The sequence below is a fragment of the Chrysemys picta genome, chromosome 5, assembly GCF_011386835.1.
Source record: "Chrysemys picta bellii isolate R12L10 chromosome 5, ASM1138683v2, whole genome shotgun sequence".
NCBI lineage: Eukaryota > Metazoa > Chordata > Testudines > Emydidae > Chrysemys > Chrysemys picta.
Window position 1 is genome coordinate 84,110,080 of NC_088795.1, and position 23,877 is coordinate 84,133,956.

A 23,877-nucleotide genomic window follows, 5' to 3' on the forward strand; every position below is an offset into this window, starting at 1 on the left:
ATGCTACTATTTAGGAGAAAAGAAAAATCTAAAAAACCCCTAACAATCACACCTCATGGCTTTCTATATAAAAAAAAAATCTTGATTTTTCAGGGGGGGTAAAAGTAGCATTTTAACTCGGGTCTTATATAAATACACATAAAAAGAATTTAAGTGCATTCAGTATTTGCTATTAATGTTGCCATGGTGATTAATGTAGCATTACAGAGGACGACATATTTAAACAGTTACACTAAACAGAAAAATATTTTAAAAAGCTACTGAAGATTAATTTAAACTATGTTCCATCTATTATCTTATGGATTTTTTTTGCTTTGTTTTTCATTGCATTATTTATTTTAGTCTAACTATCTCCTCCTGTAGATATAAATATCACAAAGACCAAATGAATTCTAATTAAACCATTTTTAAACAAGGTAAGTAAAAGAAAAATGATGCATCTTGATGGCTTCTGAAATATTTTAAAAATTCAAAAAAATGGCTTGTCACAGATGACCCATTTCTAATATTCTGTAATCTTTTTAAAGCGTAAGAGTTACCTCACTTCATTCTAATTTTATAAATCAAGTTAATATTAAACATTTTAAAATGTTTACCTGTAACATAATAGGTGACTTGTCTGTTAGATTCTTCTGTATCAGCATCAGTGGTACTTAAGATAGCAACCACACCACCAGGTGGATCATCTTCACTAACTGTCCCTTTGTATATCTCCGCAGTAAAGCGTGGAGGATTGTCATTCACATCTGTAACGGTAACTTCAACCACTGTCATAGAAGACCACTGAATTTTTTCACCACGATCAGATGCAACCACTGTAATTTTGTACTTATCCCGTTTCTCATGGTCAAGCGCTTTGAGGGTGGTAATCCAACCTGTTTCCATGTTTATGGCAAAAGACTCTGTGATTTCCGGTTCTTGTGATGGATCTAAACTATATGTAACCTGCCCATTGAGTCCTGAATCCAAGTCAGTTGCTTTCACCTGGATGACTCTCGTTCCACCTGGCATGTTTTCCACAATGAATGCTTCATATGGACTGGACTCCAAAATTGGTTTATTGTCATTTGCATCTTTTATCTGAATGCTTATATCTACCGAGGAAACAACATTATAACTGTCATTCGTATAATGTGCTAGCACTGCAAACTGATACCACTTAGTTGTCTCATGATCAAGACTCTTCTCAAGTTTCAATCTTCCATTGTGCCGGTCAATAACAAAGCATTCATCCCTATTGCTTTCAGGAGTGTTCCCTTTAACTAGAGTGTATACTAATGTTTGATTATGCTCTGCATGTATAACATCAATCTCAGCTCCAATAGGAATGTCCTCGGAAACAGTATAAGAATAAAATGGCTCTGCAAATTTGGGAAGAGTCACTTCTGGTGGGAGTATTCTAATATAGATAGGAACCACTGATTGTTTTTGGGGGGATCCACCGTCCCGGGCTTTAACAAAGAAAGTTAGAAACTCATTTTCTAAACCAATTAAGCTTTCTTTTGTAGTAATTACACCAGACAAAGGATCAATTTCCAAATTCTCGTTGACACTTTCAGACTCTGCTTCAATGGCATATGTAATGTCTGCATTTGTACCCTCATCAGCATCAGATGCCAAAACTTTAGTGATAAATGTTCCTCTTGGAACATTAGATCCAATATTCACTTCATACTCTGTTGCTCGGAATTGAGGGGCATTATCATTATCATCTGTAAGTATCACATTAACATTGCAAAAAGCAACTTTTCCTCCAGCATCCTTGGCCATTAAACTAATAGAAGTTACTTTTTCTGTTTGTGTTTCACGGTCAAGCTTTTCAGAGGTAAATATTTGACCTCTCTCATTAGTATAAAATCTATCTTTGGCAAAGTCATTTACAATATGATAACTGATTTGGCCATAAGCCCCAGAATCTTCATCTGTCACTTTAACTTCAGTCACCAAGGTATGCAATGGAGCATTTTCAGCTAGTTCCACTTCGTACTCATTCTGACTGAAAACAGGGCTATGCAAATTGGCTCCAGTAACAGTTATCTGTACCTGAGCTGAACTTCTAAAGACCCCATCAGACACAGACACATTAAGATTGTAAAGATGCTTCAGGGTCTGTTTGCGTGGGTTTGAGATGGAGATGATGCCAGTTTTGCTATTAATTACAAAATTCATGTGATCATTGCCTGTCAGAATTGAATATTCCAGTTTGTTTACATCTGAACTGTCTGCATCTGAGGCTTTTACACAGGTTACAAAATGTCCATGGGGAGCCAGTTCACTAATTTTAGCCTCATAAAGCAGTTGGTTAAATAACGGTGGGTTATCATTGAGGTCAGTTATATTGACAGTTACAATAATGTCACTGCTCAATGGGGGCATTCCACCATCTACTGCCCTTACTAGTAATTTGTGTTGCTGGATATGTTCATAATCCAAAATTCTTGCTGTCAGAATGAGCCCACTGCTGCTATCTATGTGGAAATACTCGTGACTCTTGCTATTATTCTCAACCAAGTGATAGAAAATCCTTCTGTTTGTTCCAGAATCAGCATCTGTAGCACTAACTTGTACAACAGATGTTCCAATTACAGATGCCTCAGAAAGGATTGCAGTATAAGATAGCTTTGTAAATAGAGGATGATTATCATTTATATCTTCCACTATTATATCTACAAACACCTCAGCGTGAGCCCCAGTTAGAGAGTCAGTTGCTCGTATGCTCAGTTTATAGGCGGGATGGGACTCAAAATCTAGAGTGGCAACAACAATTATAACTCCAGTATTGAAGTTGATAGTAAACTGATTGAAAGGATCTCCATCTGTGATACTATAAAACACCTTAAGTCCTTCTGGGCTGTTTGCTTGTACATGGACAACAGGGCTATGCAACTGGATGTTTTCAGGTATCTCAGCGCTATAGAAAGGCTTTTCAAAAACTGGCATGGCTTTATTCATAACAGTGATTGGGACTGTAACTTCAGCAGAAAAACTTGGTTCTCCTCCATCTTTTGCCACCACTGTGACAAGATATTCCTTATTTAGTGTGTCTGGTTCAAACTGTCTCTTGAGTGTGATTTCGCCAGTGGGCCCAATATGGAAGTGTTCATGATGGTCTTTAAGGTAATAGCGTACCTCTCCATTACTCCCTATATCTTTATCTACTGCTGTAACACGTCGAATAATGTGGCCCACTTCAGTGTCTACTTTAACAGCAGCATAATATGGAAGATTGACAAAAACTGGACCGTTATCATTTACGTCTTCTATAGTGACCTTCACAACAACATGTGCAACTACTGATGGTTTATGCTCCTCTGTCACTTCTACCACTATATCAAAAGATTCTTGTTGTTCTCGATCAAATGGTATTCCTGTGGTTGAAAGTACTCCTGAAGTGTAGCTGATTTTAAATCTACTGTCTGGATTTAGAATATGATAAAACAAAGGCTCATTTATTTGATTCCCTACAGCAGTAATGACAGCTATTGTTTTCGCCTCAGTGGAATTCTCTCGCACTACTGCAGAGTAGGAACTCTGTGTGAACTTGAGTTGACTTGCTTTGCTTTCCTTCACATTAATTTTTACAGATGTAGTGCTTGCAAATCTCCCATCAGATGCTCTGACTGTTAATTCATATCTGCTTCTTAACTGACTTGTATTTTGTACAGTTATAGTTCCAGTCTTGGGATCTATTGAAAATTTGTCTCCAATGTTACCTTCAGTGACAGAATAAATTAGTTGTGAAAAAGCTCTTGAATCAGCATCTGTAGCATTTACGGTGATGACTGTCACTCTTTTATATGTAGGCACCAAAAGAGATGCCTCATACAAATCTTTTGAAAACACAGGAGGACAATCATTGATATCAATTACATAAATAGTAACATTAGCTGCATATTCTGCACATAAACGTGGTGTCCCCATATCATGTACTTGTACTGAAAACTGGAAAATGTTTGTCTCTTCGTAGTCCAAACTCATTATGGTACGAATGGCACCAGTGCTAGAATCAATGGCAAAATACTTGTGTACAGATGGTTCAACAATTTGATAAACCAGCAAAGCATTTGATTCTTTATCAGCATCTGTAGCTCGAATTACTAATGGGACATTCTTGTCAGTTAGAACTACACTGTTAATTGAAGCTGATTCACTGATGAGTCCTGTGTATTCTGCCTGCATAAAAACTGGTGAGTTGTCATTCTCATCCCGAATATGCACCAAAACAGTTGTATTAGTAGACAACCCAGCCATGTTGGTTCCTTGAACAGTTATCATGTAAAAAGACAAAGTTTCAAAATCAAGTGTCTTCTTAGAGGTGATGACACCTGAGTTTGGATTGATATCAAAGGCATCACCTACATTACCATCTTTTATCTGATAAACTACAGAAGACTGACTATACGCAGTAACCATTCCAACAAAACTACCAATGCTGGCACCTTCAGTGACTTCTGTAGAATATTCCTTCAGTGTGAATTTTGGTGAGGCATTATCAGAAATTGTGACAAAGATAAGCACTGAAGTTATTTCACTCATTGGAGGATTTCCTTTATCTGTAGCTTTCACCATCACATTGTACTCTCCTTGGTTACTACAATCTAGTTCTTTTGCAATGCTAATAGTGCCCAAGATGGGATCTATAGTAAAAGAATTTCCAATATTCCCTGCAGAGAGAAAAAAAAAAAAGTTAACAATGAAAGAGACAAAGATACATGTACAAAAGTTAAGAGTCTGTGCCCAACTGGCCATAAACTAAAAGAATGCGTACATGTTGAGAAGCAAGGGAGGTATCAATGTTTCTTAATTTTGTTCCAAAACAATTTCTAGTCATCTGGAATTTTCCTATAAAGAACTGTTAGTACTAACTTTTGTTTTACTCTAAGATACTTTGCCTTAACATAACTGGAATAGTTGTCCAGGCCTAAAATAAAATACAGAAATGTAGACTGTATTAAAATATGCCAAGTTTTCTATAACCTTAAAAAATTACTGGTGATGTTCCTTCTTTAAATCAATCTTCTTAATGAGCTCACGGTCAATCAAATCAAAGAAGCCATTAAACACAAAAAATATATTTAGGAACTCAGGTTAGTAGCATAACAGTTATATTTCAGGAATTAAAATTAATTGCCTCGTTTGTGGAAAAAAACAGTGCTTTTAAAGTGTCTCAAGTGCATCTCAATTAACTGTTAATTCAAATGTCCTTTAGAAGTAATGATTTAAATTAAAGATTCCTTAGTGAATTAGACACTATGGAATTCCTCAGTAATCGATGAACATCATTCAGAACAGCTATGAACATATGACATGCCAACTAATACACAACAGTGAATTGACTAAGCTATCTGAGGTTACTACAGGTGTCAAACAGGATATCTTACGTCACCCACGCTCTTTTTATTAGTAGTGAACTGGGTAATGAGAAAGACCACAGAACAATCAGAGGCATACAACAGAATTTCACACAGAAGTTAAAGGACCTTGATTTTGCAGATGACATCAACTTGCTATCCCATACCCACAGGATTTTACATGCAAACCAAAACAAATGATCTCCAAGGTTGAAAATCAGCACCAAGGAAACAAAAACCATGAGAATCAACACACAACAAGAAACACCAACAATGCTTTCTGTGACTGACAAAGAGGAGGTCTGATATTTCGCATATTTTGGAAGCATTTTAAGTACAACAGGTGAAACAGATGAAGAAATTAAAGCAAAATAGCAAGAGCTAGTAAAGCCTGTGCAACTCTTAAGCTGAGCTAAGAGAAACAGAAACCTTGCCTTCCAAACTAAATTTTGAATATTTAACACTATTGTAAAGTTGGCCTTACTATATGGCACTGAAACTTGGTCTTATTAAGACCTTACTATCTAAATTCCAAGTTTTCATAAACAGCTGCTTTAGACAAATCCTCAAAATCAGATGGCCAGGGGGAAAAAAAATTACAAATGAAAAACTCTGGAGGAGAATGAAACAGAAAGCGATAGGCCAGGAAATTATGGAACAAAAGGGAGATGGGTAGGACTTGCATGGATGAAAGACCCAAATAACATAAGACAGGCATTGGACTGCAACCTCTAGGAGAAGAGGTGATGAGGCAGACCAAAGAACACACAATAGAAGCAGAACATGGAAATACACAACAGAAGCAGAATTGAAAGCTATCCAAATGACATGGGAATAAACTAAGACTGCAACAGGAGACTGGCAAAGACGGAATGCAGTGATGAAGGCATGGAATAGAGAGGCAACAGAGAGAGAACTAGAGCAAACATTTCCCCCCCTAAATTGCTACTAATTAATGGGCTATACTCTGTGCTTTCTGAATTTTACCAGCTGCAATTTGATATATAACAGTTGAAAACAAGTAGTTATGAATAAGCCTTTTACAAGTAAAAGAAATTGTAATGGATTTTGCAGCCTGTAAGATTTCAAAAACATGTACTGAATTAGACTAGAATTTGTGGTTCCTCAAAAGTTTAATTACAGAGCAAATATAGCAAATATTACTAAAACCATGTTCTGAACAGGGAAATATTTTATTTAAAATGTTTGAATTATGCAGATGAGTGGGCAGTTGATATGTTGATATTTTCTTTTCTGTTAGCTAAGGCTCTATGCACAGTGGCGTTCTTAGAATATCCCATTACAAATCCCATCAGCCATTACAAGCATTTAAAGAATGTTCATTCCATATGCTTAGGACATCAACCATAATGCTTTAACTTCCCAGTAGTTGACAATTCTATAAAAAACGAAGCTAAGAAAGATAAAGTTTAACATTTACTCCCACAAAAATCTGGAGAGATGGGGGGGGGGGGAGAGAGGGAAGGAAGGGATGAAAAAGAAAGAGAATGCTCAAACTCTTTTCTTGAAATACTTTGACATCATAAAATGGAATGCACTGTTGATCTAGGTAAGTCAAGAATAGAGTTTCATGAACACTTACATATTACCTTAGGAAATGTGTAATATTTATACAAATAATAGAAAACAACTGATACATTTAAAGGAATTTATCATGTTTACTCATTTTCCTCCTTAGAGCATCATAATCAAATTTATTAAAAAAATTATGAAAATAAAGGATGTATTATATTATAGTTGCAATGGTTTACATATTTGAATGAAATTTCAGCAATAGAAATCTTTTTTTTAATTATAATAATGAATCTGTACGGTTTAAAAATGCTTAAATGGTTGGGACAAATCATAAGATATAATTTTGCATTAATGATCACATAGTTTGTGTATTTGTTATACTTTTTAATAAAGTTTCAGATGCTTGATACTGACTTTTGTTTTATAACATTTTGTAAAGCTAGAAAATAATTTAACTCCATTTACAATGGTGGTTTTTTTTTATTGCTAACATAAATGCAGAGCATGTTCATTTTGCAGCATGTGTGGTCGGATAGTTCAGGTGCTTGGCAAGGGGATATGGAGCTATTCATATATAATTTACTGGTGTGACCAAAAGTCATTACCGACTGGTGGATGCTTGGTAGTCCAAATAAAATGAGTTAGTGATTTCAGTCTGGTTCCTGTGGTATTTATTCACTTCTTAAAGCTACTATCATTGCCACTTGTGGGCACCTTAGGAGAGACGCCAACAAGACAGGCATTGGAATGAAGAAGCATGAAAAGTGAACTGTCACAACCAATGATCTCTCCATGTAAGGGATGAGAAACACTGGTGAGTCAGGTATGGCATGCTGTCCATATTGTCACTACTTTGTGGATAAATGGAAGACCTCATGTTCTAATGCTAAGAAATCAAGTGTAATTAATTAACAGAATGGAAAAGTAATGTATTAAAGAGATACTGTGAGGTTAAAAATAAGTGGCCAAATCCTAGATTCCATTTACTTTTCACTAATTATAATATTTATGTTCTTTTAAGGGTAACTTTTTTTCAATTTTCTCCACTAGGAGAACAAAAACAGATGAATCAGTTTCACATTTATTTCTATTTGGTTCCTAGTCATTTTCACTTTGAGGTTCTCAAGCAGTAGCCAAATGAAATAATGTTTAGGATGTAATAATATGTCCACTTGAATTTATAGTTTTTTTTAAAAACATTATAGAAACATTTATATTGGCCTTTGATTTTATAAAGGCTTATTTTTACATACTTACATTTTAAGCTAACTATGACCAAACAAAGTAAATTTTAAACTATATAGAAGACTTATGAGACTGTGGATATACCTGATTCAATAGAGTACACAATTTCTGCATTTTTCCCTTTGTCTTTGTCTAATGCTGTTACTTGGAGTACCGCTGACCCAACAGCTGCTGACTCATATACCCGTCCTTCATAGGGAGAGCTGGTGAACCATGGCGCGTGATCATTTGTGTCACTAACATTAATGACAATTCTAGCAAAGTTGCGTTTGACAGGAACATCTTGATCTCGTACCTAAAACAATGAACACATTATTAATCAGTAGCACCAAACTTTATTAATACAACTACTAATCCAACTTCTGAGAGAACTATTACGAATTTAGGCCTCGAACCTTACCATTTAAATAAATGGGACTACTCGAAGAGTGTAAAGTAAAACACATTTGTAAATTTCTCCAAGATCAGGACCTAAATGTATATCAAAAGCATACTAACTGTAATGTGAAAAAGGTAATCATGTTAGCTGTTGCAGAATAACAGGTATGCTTGTTTACCATCACTGTAAGTATATGTTGGTGGATGGCCTCATGATCCAATTTTTCAGATGTATAAAGAGAGCCCGTTCCAGGATCCAAACGAAATTTCTTGAGACTGATGGGATCAATGCTACTCTGCATTGTATAAATTAGTTTATTCTTCTCGTCCCTGTCGGTGGCACTGACTTGCAAAATTTCTGTCTCTGGCACCGTGTCCTCAGGTATAATGACTTCATATTTTGAGGTGGAAAACTGAGGCCTGTGGTCATTTGTGTCTATCACTTTGATGTATACCTAAAATGACACAATGGAAAAAATATTATGTTGATAAATATTGGTGAAAATACAGAAGAAAACAGGACACTCAGGAATCAGGAGAGAAAAAAATAAAAATAAAAAAGATGCACAGAATAAAGCCAGAAGTCCAGACAGTTAAAAATCTTTAAGAAGAGGTCTCTTAAATAGAAACCATTTGTGTATACTGTAAATGAAAAGAATGTTTACTTATTCTACAGTAACTGTGGTTCTTTGATATGTTATAGTCAGTGTGGATCGTGCTGTAGGTGTTCATGTGTCTTATGGGGAGAATCCCAGCAGGGAAACTGAGTCCAGATTCCACGCTCTTTGCACTGCCAGAGCAATGCAGTGCAATGCAATGGGGACAGAGTTGAGTACAGTATCTGGTTCAAGGTACCTCAAAACACTGTGCACAGAGTTAAATATCAGCAGTGCTGTGATTGTGTAAGCAAATATAGTAGCTCAGCCATTAACATTAGAAAAAATGGTTTCCTACCTTTTCGTAACTCTCATTCTTCGAGATGTGTTGCTCATGTCCATTTCATTCTAGGTGTGTGCGCATGCCTACATGCGTGGCCGTTGGAGTTTTTGCTTTAGCGGTATCCGTAGGGTTGGCTATGGCGCCCCCTTGAGTGTCGCGCTCATGCGTCAGTATTTCAGGCACAGCCAGCCCTATGCCCTCTCAGTTCCTTCTTGCTGGAAACTCCGACAGAAGGGTAGGAGGGCGGATAATGGAATGGAAATGAGCAACACATCTCAAAGAACAACAGTTACAAAAAATTTTTCTTCTTCGGGTGCTTGCTCATGTTGATTCCATTCTAGGTGACTTACAAGCAGGGTCCATGAAGGTGAGCTCGGAGTTCATGGTCATGCAGTTTTCAGCACTGCTCTGCCAAAGCCAGCGTCGTCTCAAGCTTGTTGGTTAAGTGCACAAGGAGATGCGAAGGTGTGGACAAATGACCAGGTAGCGGCCCTACAGATCTCCTGGATTGGAACCTGCACCAGGAAGGCCGCTGATGATGCCTGTACCCTAGTCAAGTGTGCCATCATGATTGCCAGCGGAAGCGCTTTTGCCTTCTCATAGCAGTATCGGGTGCAGGCAGTGATCCAGGACAAAATCCTTTGAGTAGACATCGGGTGACTCTTCATTCTGTCTGCCACCACAACAAACAATTGTGTCAACTTATGGAACGGCTTTGTCCTTGCTATATAGAAGGCCAGCGCCCTCCTGACATCCAGAGCATGCAGCCTGTGTTCCTCGTCTGACGTATGAGGCTTTGAAAAGAAGACAGTTAAGTATATGTCCTGGCCAGTATGAAACAGGGAAACTACCTTGTGCAGAAATACCAGATGCGGTCGCAGCTGGACCGTATCCTTGTAGAATACCATATAGTATGGTTCTGAAGTAAGCGCCCTGATCTCGGACACTCTGCAGGCTGACATTATCACAACCAGGAACAAAATCTTCCAGGAGAAAAGCAGGAGAGAGCAGGAAGCCAGAGGCTCGAAGGGAGGCCCCATGAGCCTCGACAGCATGAAGTTCAGGTCCCAGGGAGGGATGGGATCCCAGACATGTGGGTAGAGACGCTTCAGACCTTTCAAAAACTGTGCCGTCATGTCACGAGCGAAAACCGACCTGCCTTGGAATGGAGGGTGGAAAGCCAAAATAGTGGCCAGATGGACACTGATCAATGACAGGTACAAACCTTGGAGTTGAGGTGCAGAAAATAATCCAGGATCTCCTGCAGTGAGGCCTGCTCAGCCCGGATATGCCATTCTGAGTTCCAGCATGGGAACCTTTTCCACTTGGCCAGGAAAGTCGCTCTGGTGGAGGGTTTCCTGCTACCAAACAAGACCTACTGAACGCAGGCCAAGCATTCCCATTCATTCACATTTAGCTACGCAGCAATCACGCTATCAAGTGTAACGCCACCATGTTTAAGTGCAGAAGTGTGTCTTGGTTCTGGGACAGCAGATCTGGCCAGAGGGGCAGCTAGCGAAAGGTCCAGCAGCGTGCTGAACCAGTGCTGGTGAGGCCACACGGGGGCTATTAGGATAACGTTCGCCCTGTCCTGTCTGATCTTTATGAGGACTCTATGAATCAATGGCGCTGGTGGGAGGGCGTACATCAGAGGCCCCGACCACAGGATGAGAAAGGCATCTGACAGAGCCCCTGTCCCTCCCCTATGTCGAACAAAACACATGGCACTTCCTGTTCTGCCTGGACACGAACAAGTCCACCTAGGGAATCCCCCACCTCTGGAAGGTTGTACTAACTACCGCTGGATGGAGTGACCACTCGTGGTGAGAGGAGAAGGTCCTGCTTAGGTGATCTGCTAATACGTTCCTGGTCCCGGGCAGGTGCATGGCTACCAGATGAATAGCATGTCGCACACAAAAGCCCCCAAAGGCGGAGAGCTTCTTGGCAAAGGGCTGACAACCTGGTTACACCCTGCCCGTTGATGTAATACATCCTGGCAGTATTGTTCATCAGGACCTGCACTACCTTGTCCTTCAAATGGAGCAAGAAAGCCTGGCAAGCCAGGTGAACTACTCTGAGCTCCCTGACGTTGATACGGAGGGCCAGATCGTCCCTGCGTGCTGAGCTTGCCCAGGTCTGAAGAATTGGAGACCAAGGTCACTGACGGGGACAGGGCCACAAAGGGAGCTCCCTCCAACACTGACCCGGGGTCCAACCACCATTCCATGGACAACCGGATGTGATCCAGCACCCCGACACCAGCCATCCTTGCAGAGGCTGGAGATAGAGCCAGGCATGGCTGACTATGTATGTACATGCAGCTATGTGGCCAACAACCGCAGGCAGGTGTGAGCCGTGGTGAGCGGGTTGTTTTTCACATGGGATATCAGGTCTGACACGGCCTGAAAACGCGCCTCCAGAAGGATGGCTCTGGCCCACGTGGCGTCGAGAACTGCTCCAATGAACTCTACCCATTGCACAGGCTTTAAGGCGGATTTTTTGTCATTTATCTACAGGCTCAGGTTGCGGCAGGTGGAGAGCACCAGATCGAGGCTCCTCCGCACTTATTCTGGAGATCTGCCCTTGATGAGCCAATCGTCGAGATACGGGAAGACCTGGACCCCTTGACATCTCAGGTAAGCGGCCACTGGTGCCATACATTTTGTGAACGCCCTTGGGGCTGATGAGAGGCCAAAGAGAAGCGCCCACCATGAACGGAAGAAGCATCTGTGACCATGAAACATGGAAATAAGCGTTCTTCAAGTCGAGGGTGGCGTACCAGTTTCACAGATCCAGGGATGGAATGATGGAGGTCACGGAGACCATACGAATCTTCAATCTCATGAGAGACTTGTTGAGGTGTCACAGGTCTAGAATAGGCCTGAGGCCCCCTTTTGCTTTCGGGATCAGGAAGTAGCAAGAGTAGAACCCCTTTCCCTCCTTGTTCCAAAGGACCTCCTTCACTGCCCCCAGGTGAAGTAGGTTCTCAACCTCCTAAATGAGGTGTTGCTCATGAGAAGGGTCCCTGAAGAGGGACGGGGAAGAGAGGGCGTAGGAGGGAGGGGCATCCGAGAATTGCAACGTATAGCCTCAAGATACTATTTCTAGCATCCAGCGGTCCGAGGTGACCCGCGAACCAGGCTGAATGGTAGGGATGGAGACGGTTGAGGAAAGAACCAAGTGGATCTGGGGGGATGATTGGGGTGTTGCTCTCGAGCGCACCCTCAAAATGAGCGCTTCTGGCCTCCTGGATGCTTTGCTGGCCTGGGCTGCGTGGGTGAGCAGGAGGAGGAAAAGCAGTGACAACCAAAGCTCCTGTCTCTATCCTTTCTCCTTGCACACCCCTGTCAAGGCTGCCAAGGCCTTGGTGATGGGGATGGCCAGAACTGCTCCCTTGCAGACTGTGGTGTATGCATGCCCGGTGAGCAAAGGGTGGACCGAGTGTCCTTCAACCCATGCAGCCTTGCATCTGTCTGCTCTGCAAAGAGTCCAGCAAATGGGAGGTCTTGGTTTCTCCCAAGAAATGCAGACCGCAATCTAACGGTCTGAAGCTAGGAGCTTTGCCTCATGACTACCGCTGATGTGACCACCCTAGCTGCCAAGTCAGCCCGTCCTATGCCATTTGAAGAGAGCATCTTGCTGCCACGGTAACTCTCCTCCTTTTCAATCCTTTTGGAGGTGGGAGGGATGGATAATGGAGTTTGCTAGAGGGCCGTGGCAATTTTCAGGACCCCCTCATGCACTAGTAGTGCAACACAGGCAGGGGTAGAGGCTGAGAGCACATTGAACAAGGTGTCTGCCTGCTCGGCCATCTCCTCCACCTGTAGGCCCAAGTTCTCGGCCACCCGTCGAAGCAGGGCCTGGTGTTCTCTTCGTGCAGTGGGCTGGCCCTCGAGGGTCCCGCCACCGCCTCATCCAGGACATGATGACAATGATTTTACCACCTGGGGAGGCCCGGAGCATCATTGTTTTGGCATGGGCACTGGCTCCTCTACCCCGACCTCCGAGCACATTTCTCGCACTGAGCCCGGTGCCGTCAACTATTGCTCCAAGGTGGTGGCCGACGAGTGGTGCGAAAGGGGCATCGGCATCACAGGCATGCCCCATGCACTCCAATAGGGCCACTGGTCATGCTGCAAAGGCAGTGCTGTAGAAGTCGACACAGCTGCCAGTGCCCAATCACTCCGGTGATGCCTTGGCAAGGAGTTAAACTGCCCTTCCATGACAGAACAATGCCCTTCCGGTGACCACGGTGGAGCCGTCGATGCCTGCATTTGTTGGCTGACCGTCACCACTGGAGACTGGCACTTTGAATAGGAGGCCCGGTGCTGGGGTGACCAGTATCATGACAGAAATATGATCGGTGGGAGGCTGAATGATGCTGGTAATATGGAAACCAGCACCTCCCTCTAGGCAACCTGCATCGAGAGTGCGGAGACAGCGAACACGGTGCCAGTGATCTACGGTGAGCCCCTGAGGATCTGGGCTGTGAAGCTGGAGATCTGCAGCTCAGAGTTGGAAATCACTGCCTCGGCATAGGAGATCAGCGGTGTTCAACTGCCCTTTGGGGTGTCTTGTGGCTGGATTGCTCTAGTAGGGAGCCTTTGCTGCTTCCTGCGGCACACATGGAGCCAGCAGCGCTGGTAGAGGCCTCTGCTCTTTAGGCGCTGGGAGAGCCTGGGAAGGCGTCGACCCTGCCACAAGTCTGGGTCCCCTACTGCTCCCGGGAGTTGGCATTGGATCCTTTGAGGGACTATGTGCCTCGACTGGAAGCATGTCCACATGGCTCAGGTGTGGGTGGGTGGCCAGAACTGGGTCCTTTGTCCAATACCGCATGGCTTTTCTTGCTCAGTGCCGGGAAGCCGTGTTTCTTGGTTGTCTTTCTGGGTATCGGTGCTGGGCGGAACTTGGTGCCAGGGGTGCGCTACACACCGCGACCGAGGTACTAGGGGACAGCTCAGAAGCCGGTCGGAGAGCAGCCTCCATGGGGGGAGTCCTCAAATGTACATCACATTCTTTCTGGGTCCTGGGTTGAAAGTTTTTATAGATATGACACTTGTCCTTCACATTTCATTTCCCCAAGCACTTGAGGCAACTGCTGTGGGGGTCACTAACAGGCATAGGCCTGTTGCAGTCTGAGTAGGGCTTAAACCCCAGAGACCTGGGCATGCCCTGCCTGGGGCAAAGTCCCCAGTGGAACTCTAACTTCTAACTACACTTAACAATTAATTAACTACTATAAACAAACTATTTACATGGTCCTAAGGCTCAAAATCAGAAGAGACGAAACTGCTAGCCCTTGCTATGCAAGGAAAGGCATTCCGACTGACCACCACGGGCGGTAAGAAGGAACTGAGAGAGCGAAGGGCCGGCGGCGCCTGATATACCGACACATGAGCACTGCACTCAAGGGGGTGCCACAGCCGACCCTACGGATACCGCTAAGGCAAAAATCACCGATGACCACACACGTGGGTGTGTACACACCTAGAATAGAATCTACATGAGCAACCACTTGTAAAAGAACTGGTTTAACTGAGAAGGGGAATGTTGAGCACAATACCAGTATTATCAACTTTAACTTCCCCAGGTACTACCAAATGACACAAGCAGAAGGGACCTCAGGGTTAACACTTCACTAAGGAAGTGAAGGACAATTGTCTTTATCAAAGAGGATTCCCTTAATTGTGTACTATATTGTTAATGTTGAATATGAGCTCAAGTCTTGCTGTGGAACTGAACACATCAGCTTTAATTCCAGCCACAAAAAGTGCTGCCAACTAAACAAATGAAGGCTAGTTCCTCAAAGAGGACTTAGACACAGAGTTGCAACACCTAACGTTTAGACACTCTGCCAGCTAATGGAATCCACAGCGCCAAGTTAGGTACCCAGGATCTCTATATAATGCATGGAAAGAGTTAGGGAACAAAAGCCATCAAGCTGAGTGGGGCACTGCTTAAAACCAGACAATAGGAAAGAATGAGGAGAAGGGCGTAGACTATAAACCACACACCAGAGAAGGACTTCAGCGCCGCTGTACCACTTTAATGAAAACGCTCTCCACCTTTGGCATAGTTATTCCACCTACCCGAGAAGCAGTAGCTATGTTGATGGGAGAAGCTGTCTCTCCAACATAGTGCTGCCTACACCGGGGGTTAGGTCAGTATAACTACATCGCTCAGGCGTGTGGATTTTTCACACCCATGAGCAATGTAGATATACCACTGTAAGTCTGTAGTGTAGATCAGATCTAAGTCTGGGTCAGAGGAAGGCACCTCCCGCTGCTCGGGATTCACAGTTGCACTCTCCTGGAATTATGTGCCTAAGCTCCCCCATTTTTGTTTTAAAGAAACTCAAGGAGAAGAACATGCCCCCTTTTACCCAATACCCTAGTGGTCAGAGGACAATACCCTAGTGGTCAGAGGACTCACCATCTGCCTAATGTGGAGCAAGGATTTGAATCTAGGTTTCCCTCCACCCAGGTAAGTGCCTTACCCACTGGGCTATATAAGGTATCCCACTGCACGTGTCTCTCAAGCTCTACTGTTGAAGATGTTCCACTGTGTATAAATAAGCATTAGAGCAGGGACATGAACTTGGGTCTCCCAAGCAAATGCTGTAACCACTGAGCTATTGAGTCAGTCATTCTCACTCGTTCTGTCTCTGGCTCAAACATCAGTCAAGTCACAATCAAGCCCAAAAACTTAAGACTCACATTTTATGTTTGACCTAGCTGTGAAGTTGAAAAACTAAATTTTAAGTTTCAGGATGAACTTTTCAATCATTAAGGTTATTATTTTGTCTCTACCTACTTCCATGATGGCAGTGTACAGTGTCTCTGGATGTGTAAAAAAATAAAAATAAAATAAAAATGTATACGGATCAAATTTTCAAAGCTATTTCAAATCAGTCTCTACCTGGCACTGACAATTTTCACAAACATGTTTTTCACATAATATTTTCAGATCCTCATTTTCACACAAACAAAAATTGGATGCAAAAAATGTATAGGTGTAATTTTAGAGGCCACTCCAGAAAGCATAGGCTTCTGGGTAAGCACAATACAAACCACAATCTGTATGATACCATCTTAACATGAAATCCATAATACAATAAAAATATCTATATAGAGCTGAAAGTAGAGTATAGATTACATTCAAAAGAAAATATTATAAAATTGCTTTGAATACAATAAGGTAGTAGCTTGGAGGGAGAAGATGCAGATCGCAGGAGCATACCATAGAAATGCTTGATGCTAACAGATCAGAATGGGATCTCGGAAATAAAGCAATCTCAAACCACAGAAAAGCAACAGAGGGTCCTGTGGCACCTTTAAGACTAACCGACTAACAGATGCTTGCATCTGAAGAAGTGAGGTTCTTACCCACGAAAGCTTATGCTCCCAATACTTCTGTTAGTCTTAAAGGTGCCACAGGACCCTCTGTTGCTTTTTACAGATTCAGACTAACACGGCTTCCCCTCTGATACTCAAACCACAGAGTTTCAAATCATTTTACAGAGGTATATAAATGGCCTTATCACACCACTGATCTGCGCACACATTCTTCACTGACATCAGTGAGATCTGTGCATGCAGATCTAGGGAACAACAGAGTTGAAAGTAAGCTGGAATACAAGGATGAAAACCTATTAATGGTATCACAGGCGACAGTTAAATTGTGATAGGAATATATTAAGATGGAACTTATAGAGAAAATACAGATGAAAAATTATTCACCCTTGTAAAATATAGTTTAAAAACAATTATTTACTTTTTTGTATTTTTACTAGTTTACCTTCTTGTTTCCTTATGTAGTTTAAGAAAAATTTTCTCTCCTTCTTACTCATAATTATATCTATCTACAGTTATATTCTTGCTCATGAATAGTCTGTTTTAAAAGTTAATGCTTGTGAGATAAAGTAACCTTATTCTACTAACAGAGAAGTGTTTCTGTTGAGCAGTGTGGTCATTGTAAGCAAAACGCAAATTTAACCAATGAGCGGCATTCTATCCTCTTTTCCCAAACTGACCCCAAAGAATAACATGTATACATTTTACATAAAGCAAAATTCAATATTCTGCTTCTAGAAAAGCAACAAGTAAATTGCTGTAATTAGCCTTAAACTACCTTATCTATTACTTCTACTTATTGAAAAATGGATAGCAATACCAACGGTTACAAGTGGCAGAAGTAGTAAACAGTATTTTTCACAAAAATCAATTTAGTAGTTCATGCATTTGTTCTTATTTCCCATGCATAATCTTTCCCATTTAAGGCCAAAATAGTATAATCCAAAAGGATTAGTACTTTGAATACATTTGATTTTTTTCAATGCTATTGTCCCAGTCATCTCCACCATGGTCAAATATCGTTACAGAAGGCCTGGAATTTGTTTATTCTCTTTGTGCATCATGCATTCAGCATTTAGCTGCATATGAAACTCTAACAGCTTCACGCCTACTGCCTGGATATTTTTCAAACAAGCAATTTAAATAAAGTCATGAAAGAGTCAAATGTTCCACAGATGTTCATGGCTTACAGCCAACCAAAGCCTTATAGTTTAGAAGTCAGATACAATAATATGATAAAGTCATTTCCTTTTGCAGGTAAAATTTAAGATTACTTAAGAAACAACTACTACTGTTAATCAAGGCTTGTTAAACTGCTCTTTGTATTCAAGTGCTTAGTCAAAGTATTTTGTGTGTTAAAAGGTGTCCATGGAGGCTTATTACACTTAATATTTCTGAACACAATATTCAGATTTATAATTTGTTTGTGCTTATCACAGTTTGCTTACTACTCATCAGTTCTTACAAAGATCCAGCATGACTTCAGCATTTGAATTACAATCGCTACAAAAAGTGTCAGGATTTAAGTGCAACTCTATTTTCACATTGGTAGTCCTAAATAACTCATTTTCAGGGGAAATAAATTAACATGTCTGTGAAATCAACTAAGAGAGAAGGTGGGTGAGGTAATATCTTTTATTGGATCAACTTCTGTTGGTGAAAGAGAAAAGCTTTTGAGCTACACAGGAGCTCTTTTTCAGTTAAATCAAATGTGAGGATGCATTCTTGAAACATACCCTCTCAACTCTAGTCCCGTGGCAGGGCCGGCTCTAGGTTTTTTGCCACCCCAGGCAAAAAAAAAAAAAAAAAAAAAGCAGCCGGACTGCTGAAGCAAAAAGAGGGCGGTCAAGGTGGCTTGCAGGGGGGTAAAGGGCGGCACCCGGCCGTTCCCTCCACCCGTGGGCAGCCAGGCGCTGCAGCGCGCTTGGAGACGGGCGAGAGGGGCTCCCCTCTCTGCCCCCTCCGGCCTTGGGGTGCCTCTCCTGGCCAGGCAGGCTCAGGCAGGCTCCAAGGGGGCCGCCACAGGCAGCGCTGGCTGGGGTCTGCGACCTCCACGCGGGACTCGGCACTGTGCAAATGGTGCTGGGATCAGTGGGGCCCGCCCCTCTGCTGCCCGCCGGGCCGCCACAGAACCCTCCCTCCCTCCGGTGCTCGCCAGGTTGCTGCAGAACCATCCTTGCCACCGCTGCCCGCTGGGCCGCCGCAGAACCCTCCCTCCCTGCCTCCACTGCCCGCTGGCGAACCCTCCCTCCCTCCGGTGCCCGCTGGGCTGCCGCAGAACCCTCCCTCCTTCCGGTGCCCGAGGGCTGCAGGAGGTGCTGGCTCAGCTGTTCCTTTAAAGGCGGCTCGGCCAGGCCGGGCTCAGAGCAGCGCGGGAGGCGGAGGCCGGTGCAGGCGGTGGGGAGTGGCATGTCCCGGGGAACCCAGCAGCACGATGAGCGGCGGGGATTGCTAGTTCCTGCTTCTCCCCCCCCCCCCACCCCGGGCCGGAGTCCGTGCCCCTGCAAGGCTGGGCTGGCCGCCCCAAGATAGGCCGGAATGCCGCCCCTTACAATGTGCCTCCCCAGGCACGTGCTTTCTCGTCTGCTGCCTGGAGCCGACCGTGTCCTGTGGACTTTCTTAAATAGATTCGTGCATTTGGGTTAGGCAGGGATTATGAGAGAGAGGAGGAAGATGAATGAGCTCTGAAAGGTGATATATCCAGGGTAAAGCCAATGAACACTCTGTTCATGCACCACCAGTTTTAAAGTTTCTACTAATGGACACTCGTCAATCCATGTGCCACAGTCATAAGAGATTCTAACAGCACAGTCCATGCTTATGCCATCAACAGAGGAAAGAGAAAGATAATGAAATGGAAGACTTTGTGTTCTCCTGCAAAAGAAACTGCAACCTCTGCTTCTGCCAACTCTAGATAAGAAGGGAAAGGCCAGAGAAAGAGAGAGAGAGAGACACAAAAGAAAGCCACAGGAAGCAATCAGTGAATTTAGAGGAAAAAAAGAAGACAAGTTAATTACTTCCATTCCAATTTTCCTGGGGCGAGATTTCAAAGTATTTACAAAGTTCACCTTGTTTTACAAAATGTAGAACAACAAGCTCATTTAAACACAATGGGTGAGAGTCTGTGTGCATCTAACAAAAACAACAAGGAATCTGGTGGCACCTTAAAGACTAACGGATTTATTTGGGCATAAGCTTTCATGGGTAAAAAACCCACTTCTTCAGATGCATGGAGTGAAAATTACAGATACAGGCCTAAATACATATTGGCACATGAAGAGAAGAGAATTACCTTACAAGTGAAGAACCAATGTTGAAGGCCAATTTAGTCAGGGTGGATGTTGTCCACTCCCAATAATTGTTGAGGACATGTCAATACCGAGAGGGAAAATTGCTTTTGTAGTGAGCCAGCCACTCCAACACATCATCAACGATCTACAACCTATCCTGGAAAACAATCCCCCACGCTCATAGGCCTTGGAAGGCAGGCCAATTCTCGCTTACAGACAGCTCCTCAACCTGAAGCAAATACTCACCAGCAACTACACACCACACCACAGAAACACTAACCCAGGAACCAAATCCTATAACAAACCCCGTTGCCTTCTCTGTCCCCATATCTACTCTGGCGACACCATCATAGGACCCAACCACACCAGCCACACCATCAGGGGCTCATTCACTTGCACATCTACTAATATGATATATGCCAGCATGTGCCAGCAATGCCCCTCCTGCCATGTACATTGGCCAAACCAGACAGTCTCTACGTAAGAGGATAAATGGACACAAATCAGACATCAAGAATGATGACATACAAAAGGAGAACATTTCAGTCTCCCTGGACACTCAACACCAGATTTAAAAGTAGTCCTATTTCAACAAAAAAACTTCAAAAACAGACTTCAAAGAGAAACTGCTGAGCGACAATTCATTTGCAAACTTAACACCATCAATTTGGGCTTGAATAGGGACCGGGAGTGGGTGCCTTTCAGCGACCTTTCCATCTGCCGCCTCTTGAACTGTGCCAAGGACAGCCCAGATGCAGCCCAGGATCTGGACCCAAAGTTTGGTTGCACTTTCACTGATGGCAGCAGCAGCAACTTTTACATTCTCCCTCTAGTGTTTAGGGGCCCCTAAGCTTTGTGGGGTTCATAGAGAGCAGTTATGCTCCTGACAAATTCCAACACTAAGGAAAAACATTTCTTAAACTTTTTTTCTCTTTTAAAAAGAAAGGGAAATGGAAAAAAACATTTTTAATATATGAAGGCTGTGCTAACAAGTAAAAATAATGCTAAATTTTCAACAGCAACTTTAGGTCTCTACACTGTACAAATGTAGTTAGTGTAGCTCCTGCTTTTTGATCAATTATTATGTAGCTTCATATAATGCTGTTTGTGTCATAACACATATGCCATAAATGCATGCAGGAGTGTGCAATGCTGCAGGAAGGAAATGGTATTCAATCCTTCACTTTAGCTTTTCTTGACATTTATATTTTAATTGTATACTTTACTTTAACCTATACGTCACATTAAATAATTTTTCCACATTTAATTGAAAACAAAAGATAAATAGCTATAAGTGATGCATACTTCATGCTCTAACTGAGGAGCTACTATAGATTACAGAGAATCATATCATACTCTTCCAGTCCAATTCAGGGGTCTTCGATGAGTGGATCTACTCCCTTCAATGTGGAAGGGGGACTCAGCCACCTCCATGGCATTGTCCACTGCAACCTGGACCTGGCGGAGTGCTCTCTGTGCATCCAGGTCCACACTTGGGGAGGAGAATGGGATGGGTTCTGGTCATACACCTCTTATCTTCTCTGGCCACAGGCTGCATTTTCTTCTCTGTGTAACCTCCCCAAAGGCTGTCAAGCCAAGGAGAACTCCCTGCTAGTGAAGTTCCAAGCAAGCCAGAGCTGGTACAGAGACACATGGCCTCTCATGGGTCCTCCAGCCCTACACCCTTTTCTATAGGTGGCAAACCTCACCTCCCCTGAAAGGTGATTTGAGGGAATCTCCACAATGGATATGTTAACTGAAATGTCATCATACGGAACTTGCTCGCATGGCTTTTAATGCAGGAGGGGGAAGAGATGGCTCATAATATGTTGCAGTTAGCTTTTTGTTGCAGAATAACAATGATATTGATTCTATACTGAAAGTTTTCTATCCACAGCTCGCAAAGTGATTTGCAATGATTTAATGCCTTGCTGAAACACTCATGGAGGTTGCTGATTTTTAAAAATTATTAATCCTTTTCTTGTAAGTGAATCACATATGTAAGGCTGAGCTCCTGTATTTCATTTACTTTGATATTATAAGAATAATTTGAAAGTTGTTAATTCAAATTGTACTAATCTATTTACACAACCTTTCCACTTCAGATGCCCAACACTAAGGCAGTATCAACATCATAATCCACTTCTTTTTCAGATGCAGTCCCTAATTTATACATACCATATGCATGTCCAGAAAAAGAAGGGCTACAAGTTCTTCATTCACAAGTTCTTCTAACAAACACTATTAGAAATCCATTACCTGGGTGCTGATAGAGCTGGTTCCATCTGTCGCCTCTACTGTCAGGTTGTAATTTGATTTCTGTTCTGCATCAAGAGGTCTAGCTACAATGATGGTTCCAGTGCCCTTGTCTACATCAAACCGGCTGTCGTAGTTGCCACCTGGTTCAAGAAATTGAAAGAGACAGAAGTTCATAAAACACTGCAGTGATGTACTTTCTCGGGTACGTACACTTTGTTGTCTTAGGACATTTAAGCTTGGGTATGAGTTAATCCTTCATATGGCTTTGGATAGAGCTTCTTTGCTGACTCATGGGATGGCATTGATTGCATCCTGTGGGAAGATTCTCAACTCTCTACCTTTTGAAATCTTGATTTAAAGATTGGATGCCTTTCTAAAGATATGCTCCAGCTCCAACACAGACTACTGAGTTTGTTGCAGGAATTACTGGTTGAAATTATATGACCTTTGTTTTGCAGGAGATCCTTTCTGGCCTTAAAATCTATGATGAATAGCAAGTCCTCCTAACCAAGAGGGTTGTCACTATTAGGGTCTTTGAGGTCAAGGTAGAGGAGGTAATACCAAAAGATGGAAAAATTCGAGAAAAATCACAAAAACATAGCTCCTTGAAAGGCACTAAGCTCCTTTTCTGAAACAAATTTGTTTACTTATAAAACTTCAAATTGACCTAAGAAATATAGTTCAATAATCATGTTGAAATGTAGCTCAGTAACCAACAGCCAATCATTTAAATGTTTAGTTGATCATAATATTATTTGTGCTACTCTAACCAGTTTTCCCTGACAACATACTAGCTTTTAAGACCAAATGTTGTTAGCAGTGATAAATACTGGCCATTAACATCAATTGGTTTAGACTTTTAGATAAACTATTTAAATGAAGAAATTAGTTTCTATTGTTGTCAACGTAATGTTAGTTGTGGCTAACCCATTTATCCTAATTACACTGTGCATATGTTTTTCTAATTATATATTTAAAAGCATATTATTTAGACATAAGCGGAGAGATTTTTTTAAGATATTAAATGCATATATTAGGAAATCATTGCATTTCAACTATAAAGAGACATGCATAGAAATGAGGGACTGAAATATCAGGGATGGTAAAATTCTACTTAATCAAAATAAGAACAATACTGAAATTAGTTCCATTTCCTGAAAACGTTTGCCTTCAGAAGTTGCAGGACAGATAGATCAGATAAGGATAGACATCTGGAGCAGGGGTGGGCAAAACATTTCTGTCTGGCCCGCCAGGCTCTTTGGCTGCCCCCTCGTGATCTCCAGGCCACTAAAAGTCCCATGGCACAGCGGGGCACTCAGGCAGGCTGTCTGCCTGCCGTGGCCTCACGCTGCTCCCAGAAGTGGGTAGCTGCTGCAGGCATGTCTCTGTGCGCCCCTGGGGGGGGGGGAGGTGGGAGGCGGCTCTGCACGCTGCCCCCGCCCCCAGCACCGTCCTCACAGCTCCCATTGGCCGGAAAATGGTGCTTGCGGGCAGCACACGGAGACCCGCTACCTCCCTCCTCCCAAG

At 42.4% G+C, this 23,877-nt stretch overlaps 1 protein-coding gene across 14 annotated transcripts in view; it reads right to left on the reverse strand.

Annotated features, from left to right (window-relative positions):
* FAT1 (FAT atypical cadherin 1) overlaps positions 1-23,877 on the reverse strand; it is a 169,800-nt gene that overhangs the window by 36,942 nt on the left and 108,981 nt on the right. For all 14 annotated transcript variants that reach the window (XR_010601454.1, XR_010601453.1, XR_010601452.1 and 11 more), the window contains 4 exons: positions 22,351-22,490; positions 8,690-8,965; positions 8,217-8,427; positions 597-4,664 (listed from right to left, as the gene is read on the reverse strand). Coding sequence is in view for 9 of the 14 variants with exons in the window: in XM_042841962.2 (XP_042697896.2) it covers positions 597-4,664; positions 8,217-8,427; positions 8,690-8,965; positions 22,351-22,490 (4,695 nt within the window). In the remaining 5 variants the exon portion in view is untranslated. The remainder of the gene's footprint in view (positions 1-596; positions 4,665-8,216; positions 8,428-8,689; positions 8,966-22,350; positions 22,491-23,877) is intronic.